Here is a 12,606-nt window from a genome sequence, read left to right on the forward strand (position 1 = left end):
CTGTATGATAACCCAACGGCCTGCACCAGTTATGGGGGCCTGACCTCTCCAGATTTCTTAATCCAACGTGGCACTCGTCAGGGATGCCCCCTTTCACCTCTCTTATTTGCCCTTTCATTGGAACCTTTTTTGTTTGCTCTTCAGTCCCAAACCCAGATTGTACCTTTTAGATCCGGTTCACAGGTGCTAAAAATAACAGCATATGCTGACGATATTGCGGTCTATTCACAGGATATTGTGGAGGCACTACAAGGTATCGTCCTGGAGGCTGGCAAATTCGGGAAAGTGTCTGGTTATAAACTTAATCTACAATATACATTTATATGGGTTTATTACTCAATACAAATATGATGTGCCCTGATGCCCTATTCTCACCTGTGTATCGAGTTTGATACTTTTAGTTATTGATGAGCTGAAAGCTAAATGAAGAATTAGGACCTCAACCAAAACATACAACAGGAGACCTGTGTGTAAAAAAAGGTGTTACACTTACTATCAAATACGATTTCTCAACAACTAATTTTGGCAGTATCACTTCTGGATGGTGAAACTGAATATGTTGCCTGTTCCTGGTGGCCTTGTTGGGCAATACAAATGTTGTAACGTGGCATGCTAAGTGTGAACTTGTGTCATGGTCTTTCCATTGTTGTTGCTCAAGAGGGATTTTAAATCAGTCACTGTGTTCATAATGTAAGTTAAAGTCAGTAAATGATCACTTTATCAACTCAAGAAACAACACAACTTTCATTGTTGGCTTTATTTCATTTTCGACCGCTATGAGCGTTTTCACTTATTTTCTTTAATAATTTTGTGGATTGCTGGGTTCTTTGTGAAACGTTAGTATAATTATCCATGTAAGAAAAATGTAAATACAAAAGCAACAATGAAATACTATATCCAAATAGTCCTAAAATCACAAGTAGAAGAAAGGTGCAGTCAGACTTTGGACCTCCCTGGATTGATTTCCTCACATGCAAGATCAATGGTCCAAGTGCCACAATGAGTTTTTGTGATCTCCTTCATACATTCAGCCGAGTATTCTGCATGAATCCGGCTGATTCTACTCATTTGGTGATCACACATTGTTGTGAGGTAACACCCATGTGCGATATCTTTATATAGCAACAGTAAAGGCACAACAGCATGCTAATTTCTGCATAATGTATATACAAATTAGCATATCACTAGACATCAGCATAGAGAAAGAACTTTGCAAAGTCCAGAATAGAAAAAGAAATAAAATATTATACTGAATATACATAACTATACCTGTCTTAAGTTGCCAGTATGTTTTGACAAATTAGTTATTTAGATGTGCTTACTCAAGAGTGCCTTAAATCAAGGAATTTTCATAATCGCTGCGTATATTATGGTCACTGGCATATGTATAGATGTTGCACTCTCTGGGTATAGTATAAATGAATCCCGTGCACAGGATTAACATCTGCAAAAAGCATGAATGCTTTTGCTATCCGAATGTCACTGTAATCACAGAGGTCTGGACAACCCTTTATAATGCTCTTGTCAAGCAGTGTACATTTTCTTCCCAATGATCTAGTCATGTTTCTTTTTTTCCGGTTATTGATACTGTTAAGAAAGAATACCCACCAATACATTGTGTCATTAAATACCTTGGTCATGCCTGTCTAGGTGACTGGAACCCTTAATACCACTACCCCCTTATTTAATTAAAATAAAATACCAATGATGGCGCAAGGCATCTGAGAATCCACACAATTCTATCACTTGAGCTTTCAGTGCCTCTCCCCTCTGAAATTCTGTTTATTTCCAGTCACTTCAATTATTTATTTCATTTCTCCTTAAAAACACAGCACTGCATGTATGAAAGACAGATCTCATCCTTGTTATCCGTACTTGCATTGCCAGAGAGTGGAATACCCATAACCCACCAGACAGCGGCCTGATATAAATGTGACAGCATTTGGGACAAAGCTCTTGAGCCAACACAGGCCTCTGAGGAGGCTGGAGAGTCAAATACATGTGGACAGCTGATGATGCTTCTCCCCGGGGTTCCATGTAAAGAGTTGCGTGACAACGCTTGTGTAAGGTTTCTCGTCTGCAAAGGGGTCCAACTATAATCGTTCTTGTTGTTGGGGGTGTAGCTGGGTAAGCTTGGAAAATTAAAACTAGAAAAGTTAGGCCAAACAAAGGGTTAGTCACCTACCGAAAGTGTGAAGTAAACTGATACCCTCACCAGAAAAATCCTGAAAGGAATGTGTAAAAGTATTGCTGGGCATTGGGCCCGAATAAAGTAATAAAACAGACAATCATGAGAAATGTTCTAATGCCTTCCCCATCAAGCTGCTAGGTCCTACACATGGCCCACAGCTCAGGGGTTTGAAGGGGCCCAATATGTACTCTCCGCAATATGTATTTAAAGGATGCTTCAAGTGGCTACAAAGAAAGCACAGGTGAAACGAATGGGGATGTGCTGTCTTTATCCCGTAATCTGGTCAGGTCCACTACAGAAGGGTTAACGGTATGGGTAATGTGTATACACGTGTAATGGGGTGCTGCAGATCTGTGCAATTGCAAGATAATGAACGTGAACATTCACGGATGAAGTTAACTAGTAGGCCACAGACACATCCATACCACCAGAGAGAGCCCTGAGTGGATTTGACTCTCTGACATATACAAAAGAAATTGTTAGAAGGGAGTGGGGATTCTACAATGGCTAAATAAATGTGTTAGGTCACGGGAATGGCCGAATTAGGGTTGGGACTTTTTTCATTGTGGTGTTCGTTTAGTTATTTGACCATTAAGTTATTTTTACAAAGTGTGTCTGTAGCTGGAATCGAGTTTCTGTTAAGCAGTGTTTTTGTTATGGATGCAGAGGTAAACCATTTCACTGGTTATGAATTGTATAATGAAGAAGGCAAGATAAGCGTTTTTGGGAACTTCTTATGTTTGTGCCAGAAGTACTGCTATCATGAAATGCGAGGTCTACTGACTGCATCATTTAATGCGTATTATGGGTTTCTAGTGTTTTTGCTTGTTTGGAATTTGCATCATAATATCAATCTAGAGGCGGAGTGGTACCTGCACAATGCTAAGTACCAGTAATTATGTCTAAACTGAAAATAAATAAAAGACAAGGCATTATTAACATTTACTGTAGGAGATTGGCCATTTGGTTTACAGATATGTACAGAATATATTTACAAAAACATTACAAAAATGCATTATGTACACATATCAGTATAGTATCTCTAAATATATCACAGCATTCATTTTGCATTATTAACTGCTTTTGATACCAGTGGCATCTTGTCTTTTTTGCTGTAACCCTCTGAAATGGGTTTGAATATTATTTTAGAAGCTTTTGTTGAACCAACTCCATTTTGCCACAACACTGTAACCCAAACCGTTCCTAAAAGCTGTTTTTCGTGTTTCTCGTATTTTAACAATGGTCCCTAAGATTACCATTCTACAGTAAACCATCATTTATCCCTCATTACAGACAAATATGAATTACGTATGACACATGCGAACCACCAATGTGGACTTCATAACCGAATGAAGACCAGAACCACAGCAAATCATTCAACATGCCCTTAACAAAGTTCACCAACATCCAATGCAGTCCTGCAGACAGGCACCAAATAAATGTTTCTGTTGCTCCAGAACACTTTGTCCTGACCGGCACAGGATAGAAACCAAAGACAGTCAACATTTGGAGACTACTGACTGTAGAGAAATGATGGAATGGATTATGAAATGGACTGAAATATCTTTATCCTCAAATGGTTAGAGATCCCTTTCAAAATTCTTTTTTTTTTTTTAATTCATAAATCAATTCCAACATGTTAGTCAAGCAGTCTCAATCTCTTATCAATTATCTACATATCAGAATCCCACCCAAAAATCTGCAACTTTTAGAATCCCTGTTCTCCAGCTGCGGCCAAAGCAGTTTTTATAAATCTCTCGGTCTCAGGCTGCTGCATTTAATTTCCACTTAAATGAAACGTAAAATGTTTATGTCAATTAGGGGTAACCATCGCACTTAACTTACATACCCCTTTAACATAAAGTGGGTCAACAGAACTCTGAATTACACACTTCATGTGTGTATTGCACTAAACGTCTGCAATAAAATTGAAAGGAAATCCCTTTTTCAGTAATATTTTTCATTTCAAGGTTTCCAGAAGTTTCCAACACCTTTACTTCCTGTTTTTTTCCTTTTTCTTTTATTTTCCCTCCCACGCCGCCGTACTGACAACACAATTTAATCATGAACACAACATTTTTGAACAGCAAAAGTTAAATATCATCTCGTTTTGAGTCATTTTCCCATGCATTCATTCGGTTAAGGCAATTCACTAATTGTATAACATAAATCTATTTTGAAAATCATTTGTTGTGCTAACTCCCGAATGTTCTTGGCCTTTCATTTTTGAAAAAAAACGCCAGGAGTTGCATGTAATCACTTTATGAAAATGATGTGTACTGTGGAGATAATTCTTTCAACTCTCATGCCTATACCCTCTTATCTGTGTTGATCAAGAACAGGAAATAGTGTACGGTGCACTGAACGCACAGGCAATGAATTGGAAATACACCTAGAATGTAAAGTACCTAAGAGCCTTTCTTGAACGTCCATGAAAGAAAACATATCTTCTTCTGAATGCCTTTTGCAACGTACAGAAACCTCTTTCCAAACTGTAAGATAGGAGCAGCTCCTGTGCTGATTTTATGATTTGATATGGCATTGAGAATTAAAAACAAAGACGCACATGTAATTATAAGAACTAAATGCACATTTGCATTTGAATAAAATTGTACAATATTTGTCAATGAACTGGTTCACATTTCCACACTTGAATTATACTGAATAGTTTCCAAGAAGGAATGTCTAAAGATTACAAGAAAGTCATTAAAATTGGCTAATGCAGAGGTTCTCTTTCACTTAAATGGGCCTGTGGACAAAGGGTCCTCTGATACTCAGCATACATTTGCAAAAACAATCACTCCCCCTGCACCATCCACAGGTGCAACAAATGGACAGGGTAACCACTGGCAGGTGGGTGCAAGCGTGTAACACCACACCATCTAGGAGACTGCCAGAGAATCAGTCCATTGTTCTGGGGGTGGGGAGACCGATGAGAACGGGAGGTAGAGGGACATGGGCCAGACAACACCTTCACAACCATATACCACAGAGCGACTCCAGCGCCAGGGCCTATTCATCTCCTTGGGTATTGCTTATACCACATCATAGTTGTTTTGTTCTTCGAAACATTTGCATCTAGCAGCCCTTGAATGTTGAAGAAATGGCCAAGGAGGGTGATGTTTCTTGCAGTGGCCTTGGAACTCTGATCCGTCTCGCAGATATGCAACTGGAAGCCTATTCAACTGGTAAAGGTGGATTTCATGAGCAACAAAGATCCCCAGTGCAAATCCTGACTTGCAGCTCATTTCCACTGCTTAGTGCCTAGAAATTGGTCTGTCCACTGTATTTTCGACCATGCTCAGATACGCTTTTCGAACTGGGCAGATTACACAGGCTATTTAATATGTGTAATTTACACACATTTTAATAGATTCTACATAAAAAGGATTTCATAGCACAGAGGATGGAAATTATAGGATATGTGCCCAATGAAGTTGGTAAACTTGTAAATCTCCGCTATTGATGATAGACTGGCTACATATGGGCAGGAATATTGGAAAATTCCAGTGTCATATATCCTGAAGAGCCCTTTGCTCAGCCCGGCACCATTCAACTGAGACATTTGTTGCCTGCCTTGTAGATGGAGGCCAACCAGAGTAACTACCTCAGATCACATAGCATAAAGTGCTGTAGGAATGTGACCAACCCACCTGGAGACACATACTCGTGTCGCGTTTGGCCATTAAATTCAAAATATCAAATTGACACTGCTTTTTGTGCAATAAATTAATAACACTGGTTGCAATCTTCTTTTTTAGTATAAGCCAAAGTGATACAATAGCTATGAAACATATAATGACATGCTGCACCTTAAATGTTCTTGTCAAAATGAAATTTCAATTGCCTAGCAACACCTCTGAATGTAGCTAGCCAGCACAATCAATAATGCTTTTTACATTTTTCAGTGTGGTATTTTTCTCTGTCACAGAAAAATATATTATTGACTTCTGAGATTAAATAAAATGTCTTCCTTGTACACAAGGTTTGGAAGTGGAAATACTTGGTGTGGCACAATACCAGTAGTACATTAAGAAATGGCATCTCTAGTCCCTCTGAAAGTTTGATTTCCAGAACTGCTTCTGCCGCTCCACGGGATATGCAAAAATATGCGATTTAAGTGGAACCCATAAAAACATTGTGCCCACACTGGCTTCAGACCTGAAATTCAAATCTATCTGTTTGTTTTTTGGCCAGTTTAGCAACTTCTTCTCGTATTGCCTTAACTAAGGCGGCGGTAGAAAGGTTGGTCAGGGAGGTGTCTGGAGTGTCAGTATCAGCGAGACTCTGCTGAGAAGCTGCAGCTGACAGCACTGCAGCTTGATCCAAACCAGGATGCATGGTTGTTGGCTGGCTGTACTGGCGTGGAAGTCTTGAAGGAGAGCTCTGAGGATAGTGCGGCCGTGGGTATGCCTCAATGTAGCCAGGCAGAGGAACCTAAAAAGTAATACAAAAATGTAAGCTGAAATTAATGTATGCTAACAGAAAGCATATATGTATCTACATTTTTGGGAAATATTGATTCACATATGTGTGCCTTGCTTTCTTATTCTTCCAACATCTTGCATCATTCAATAACCAGATGCATATATTTAAAAGCACTAACCAAAAATATTGGATCTGTATTCATGCAAAGCTGTCTCCATGGCCTCCTCTGTAGTGTACCATGAGAAATGCAGACCTAGGCACCTTTGTGTTCTCGTGCAAATCAACTATATAAGAGTAATGTTCCTAATTCACCATTTTGGTAATGACCAAATATATTGAAAGGCTTTTCAAAGAAAGAATGCTTTTTAGGTAGAAAGGGTATGAGCAGGTCATTTTTCCCATGAAGTTCAGGGTTGCAGAAGTTATAACCTGATAATCTAATGAGAAAAAAATCAGTTCCTTTATGTACTTGTTAAAGATCTATAAAAAAAGTGTTTTGAACATTTAGACTGATTAGGCAGTCCTCCAGACACATATATGAACTACTGTGGGAGAATTTAAGCACTTGGGGCCTGTTTCACAAAAGTAAGCTTACACTTTTGTGTATGTTTTTTGTAGTTTTTTGGTATTCACAAACTATAAGTTTAATTTTACTAACAGTAATTTAAAGACTGTGGTGACCCTGCACTCGTGGCGGAGATTCAGCACATAAAACGATAAGCCTGTACTATCTTTTTATGTGCAGAGTTTTCCATCATAATGGTGGAGTCTCTGCAGTTGTAAATTAAACTGATAGTTTGGGAATACCAAAAAACAGTAATCTTCCACAAAAGTGTATGGTTACTTTTGTGAATCAACTCCTAGCTTTGCAGGGAGGTGTGCTTAAGCTGTGTATTTTTGTTTAAAGAGTCCATTTCATAATACAACCAGGGTGAAGAAGTAGCCTTATGTGGTGCTACGGGAGACTCCTACTTAAAATGATCCCAAATTTCCAGAAAGCATGTGCACTTTAACCGATTACGGGAGTTATCCCCAACATAAGGTCTATGAAAAATATGCTGACTCGTGGGTATATTTCATACCACACAGGGGAAATGTTCCAAAGTGAGAACCCCAACAAAAGGAAGGAAATTGCTAGGACATGGTGACAAAAAGATAAGAATATCTAATTTAAATGAATGCTGTTAAAAACAACAGTGAGGCATCAATAACTCAGGGGGATCAAGCCCATGCTTTTTTACATTATCTTCTATATGCTCTTCTTGCCTCGCACCCTGCTGTCCCACATTGTTTCCGAATAGAAACATATTTCCTTTCTCAATTCATCTTTATATTCAAGTTCATCTCTGTTTTGTTAATACCTATGCTCGCATTGCCCTGACTGCTCCTGTCACTCCTGTGTGTAAGAACAAGCCAGCTGCATCTTGTCCTTGCTCGGTAGGTTTTATAGGTGATCTTGAACCATCTCATATTTGTCCCTCTCTCAGCTCTTCTTTTCTTGTGTCTGTCTCATGTGAGGACCCCAATCTTGGTTGTTTGTTGACACCAGAATCTGTCCTAATATTATTTCTCTTTCTGTACCTTTCTTGGTGTTGGTAGGCAGCTTGTCTTTATCAAAATGGAACTCTCCAAGAGAACCATTTAATATTCTTTTAAATGTTCTCCTAGCTCATTTGCATCCTCAGCGTCTGTTGTTGAAGTCTCAGAATACAATATCACATATGCCATTTTCTGAGTTTTAATGATACAGTTTTGCATGAAGCTCAATGGGTCGTCTCCTTATATGTTTCTGTTATGTTAAAACATCTCATGTTGTTATGAAGTTATATTTTTCTGGTCTGTGTTAACAGTCATCTATTTCTGCAGATGTCCTAGGCCATTTCCATTAGATGGAAAAATTATTTTTTTCTTCTCTCTGTAGTCTCCAGTTATACATCTTCATATCTTCTCGCATGCCCGTGATTTCGATTTTTTCTTTTTGTGTTCTACTTTTCAATGTAAGAATGATGACCTTTCTCAATTTCAAAATATCTTTATTGAGAAGTTTTATGCAAGGTCTAACTGCAAACAAAATGTCCATGTTTGGCTGTCCTTCCATGTTTTGGTTGCTATTTTTTAGTTGTCGAGTTGAATTGAGGTATTTTGCAGGGTTGTGATTGTTGATTAGTTTGATATCTACTAATTTCATCTTCTCTCCAACCATATTTCTTGCTCGTGTTGTTTAGGAACATTATTATTTTTACAGTGAACGTTATTGGTGACTATCATTTTGAAGCTGCAGTCTCTGGCATATCTGGTGATTTTATACATGCTTTATTATATTGAGAATGTACATTTATGATTGTCTGGTCTAAGAAAACACCTGAAGTTTTTGCTTGCAAAGAACCTATGCTAGTAAATGTTTTCCAATTGTCCCAATATCCTACATACTGATACTGCTATGAATTTGTGATGCTGTCTTGTGCCTTTCAGCATTTATAATTGTCTCATCAAAACTTACTCAGATCAGGCTTGTAACATTTTATTAGTTCTATTTTAATAATAAATATTTTACATTATTTTGCATTAATAGTTTTGTATTAAAATATTTATAATAAAATTAAAAAAAAAAAAAACTTTTAAAATGTCCCTATGCTTTCCTGAAGGGAGATCTTCGCGTACATGTGAAAAGTTTTTTGTATTAACTTTACACATGTAAAATTACTCTTTGATATCTCCACCCACAAGGGTGGAGACTAGTAAGTCTACATTTAGATATAAATATAAACTCAGAAATGGTTATCAGCACAACAGTGTAGATTTACACATACCTACAAGAGCAAATTTACACGAGTATATCTAAACACTTAAATGTACCTTTGTGAATAGGAGCCATGCAACAGAAGGTTGTATCAGTGAATGACTTGCATTGGTCACACACATCTCAATTTTTACACAGATCTGACCAGATGGTAGCATTAGAGTAAAACGTCTTTGTAATGCCGTAATAACTATGAAATGCCACAGTGCTGCATCCAGCTTTGAAACTACCTACAAAGGGATCATAAATCTATGGACATTTGTGGTGCTTCTCTCATAAGTATTACGTTCAATATATAAGTTTAACTTTCTTTAGTAAAGCTGGCACAATGCAAAACCCTCTGCTGCATTTTAGAACCAACAACATACACCGCTGTAAACATTTTTATCTGGTTGGTATCTTGCCAATTTCCTGGATGAATGTGAAATGAGTAACAGAAACCTCTCCTGTTAGAAATAATTAGTACTTTTTCATTTGCATTGAAACACTTACTGAATCAGCCCATTGTCCTGGCAATTCACTCTCTCCAGTGTATGACACCCAGGGTTGGTTTCTGTAGGATGTGGGGGGTCTTGGGACGAAGTAGCCTGTAAATCCACTTCGGTTTGCTGGAATGGCAAACACTGCTGGTACTGTATCACCTGCTGTGCAACATGAGAAAAAGAACACTCAGTGGAATTCTACCTGGCCAAGACAGCAACCTGAAACTGAAGTATGTAGTGCACTGACATTAAAAATATGCACAGTGTATAAACTGCTCTTTGTCCTAATCCCCTACAAAGCTCCAGTCAACATTCATTCAAGGGATAATGTCTAAATCAACATTATTATGTTTGCAAGACAGGGTATGTTCTCAAATGCATTTTATATTAATTAATCAAAAAATGAATTCTCAACATTCAGGTAGTAGCAAAGTCTCTCAATAAATAATGAATACCCATTAATGTTTACCATATATAAATCACCAAATGAAAACCTGTCCATCGAAATTCACATAATGTGATTATTAAAGTATTATTAATCATATCTACGTGACAAACAACAGGATGTGATACATGTAGAAACACACACACCTTAAAATCTGGCGACAGATTTAGAATTTGGCAGTCGGAGTACAGTCCATCAGGGTGGTGGAGGACATTATGTCCACCACCCTGAAAGACTACAACCTGCCATATTTGAAGCTCACTACCAACACAGCGGTGATCTCTTTACTTTGATATGAACTGCTGTCCTTTCAAGGTATAAGAAGTGTAATGGAAGGCTGCAGTCAGTTTTGATGGCCATCCACAAATCTTTACAAAAACAATTTTGCAAATCATATTAACTAATGGCCCCCACTCCCCATGGTTTTTTTCCCTTTGTGTGGGGTCATTATTTGTTTTTTCAGTCTGGCACAAAAAAAAGGACATCACACTGCCCACTCTAAACAAGGCAGATGGTGTAATGCCCTTCCTTCAACCGCTCCTACTCCATCAGGAAGCCAGAGGAATCTTTCCATTGACGAAGGCAATGGGCGCACCACTGATGGAGTGTCTGACTTTAAATGAGGCAGATGGACCATCAGTTTAGTCGACAGGGTACTCCACTGTATTCGTAACAAAGTACCTTGGGGCATATCATCAAGGCCATGCGATAATTATCGCTCAGAGCTCTTAGCGCGAGGATAATTATCGCCGGCCAACTCTGAATTTTATCACGGAGATAGCATGCTATCAGCAACGCTTATCTCCAAAGCAATAAAATTCAGAGCGCAAGCTGCCAATTGTGCGATTATCGCTGGAAATACAGCGATAATCGCACAAGGTTTGGCGAAAACTTGCTGATAGGGCAAGGCATACTTAGCCATGATATCCACCTTACATAGGATATCATGGCTAAGCCAGCCTTGAAGCAGGTGTAAGAAAAGTAGCGATAATAGAGGTTATCACTACTTTGCTTGTCGCTCTGCAGGTTAGCGTGCCCATTGATAATTGGAGAAATGTCGCTTAGCGACATTTCTCCAGTTATGTCAGGGCAGGAACGCCCACTTTGCATCTCATTAGAGATGCAAAGATGGGCGTTCGAGGAAAAAGTGATAATGCAAGGATTCACGCGATAGCGTGACCTTGCTGATTAGGCGATAAAATTATCGCCGCTTTCCGTCCGAAAACGGACACTAGAGCGGCGATAATTTTATCTCCGGGGCTTGATGATATGCCCCCTTGTCTTTAAATTCTAAAACTGTCCCTTAATGTATAAAAATCCTTAATCTGATACCCCTTCAAATTTCTTCACCTCTCCATTATTTAAAAATATGTTTTTTCAGTTTATTGGAAGAAGAGACACTAACTACAGGTCAGATCTTAGCTGTAGTTATAATCAGTTATCCACCACTGAAAAACGTGTGTACAGTTAGCCACTAGTAAATAGGTACTTTGGAATGCCTTCTATGACAATAAGTAATCTGAGACAGCTAAATGCAGCAAACATTGCTTGCTTAAATCTTAAATAAGCACATGTTTTAAATTACGTAAATATGCGATAATATAACAAGATGTAATCAGTCTCAGCTATCAATCTAAAAATCATAGATTGCAAACAGCCAGCTTAATTAAAGATAAGAAGGGCATCTCGATTCATACCATGCCAGCACTGCAGTTATTCTGTTCAAAGTTCAGGCAACATGAGATCCGAGATCTCATTCTCCAATCACAGCGAAATGTTATCTTGCATTAAATGTGGAATGATTTTTTGTATACTACTTTTCTTTAGGTGTTTGTTGCAGCATAGAAATTCAGACCCATTGTTCATAGACAGGCAGCCTTATATGCTATCCTGTGTCGAGATTGATTTTTAGGACATTCACAAGGGATTTGCGTTTAGATCAATTAGAACGGAAATTATTGAAATACTCAGTGTTCACCTTGCTGTCTGGGATGGGCTCTGGCATTCTGGGGCCAATGTTAGACACCCCTACTGTGCCTTGTAGAGGAGCAGCAGGCAATAAAAAGAGACTTCTTGAAATGTTACTTATATATTTAGGACATATATTTATATAACAGTGACCTTGCCATACAGGCAGTGGAGCACTTCATAAGTGACTAGATAATACAATAATGATATGGAGAAATAGAGTAACATTACATACAATAACATCAGGGAGGGGGAAAGAGTGGTATTGAGAGTCCCACTGGAGACCTCAGTC

General features: G+C 38.4%; 1 protein-coding gene across 5 annotated transcripts in view; it reads right to left on the minus strand.

The window, feature by feature from the left end:
* Positions 1-764: 764 nt before the first annotated feature.
* Positions 765-12,606, minus strand: part of KIAA1549L (KIAA1549 like) — a 667,839-nt gene continuing 655,997 nt past the window's right edge. For 3 of the 5 annotated variants that reach the window (XM_085648235.1, XM_085648234.1, XM_085648232.1), the window contains 2 exons: positions 9,912-10,063; positions 765-6,628 (listed from right to left, as the gene is read on the minus strand). In XM_085648235.1, coding sequence (XP_085504361.1) covers positions 6,347-6,628; positions 9,912-10,063 — 434 coding nt within the window. In that variant the 3' untranslated portion in view covers positions 765-6,346. The remainder of the gene's footprint in view (positions 6,629-9,911; positions 10,064-12,606) is intronic. The other 2 variants (XM_085648236.1, XM_085648233.1) reach the window with 1 other exon arrangement.

The sequence above is a fragment of the Triturus cristatus genome, chromosome 3_2 (genome assembly GCF_964204655.1).
Source record: "Triturus cristatus chromosome 3_2, aTriCri1.1, whole genome shotgun sequence".
Taxonomy (NCBI): Eukaryota; Metazoa; Chordata; class Amphibia; order Caudata; family Salamandridae; genus Triturus; species Triturus cristatus.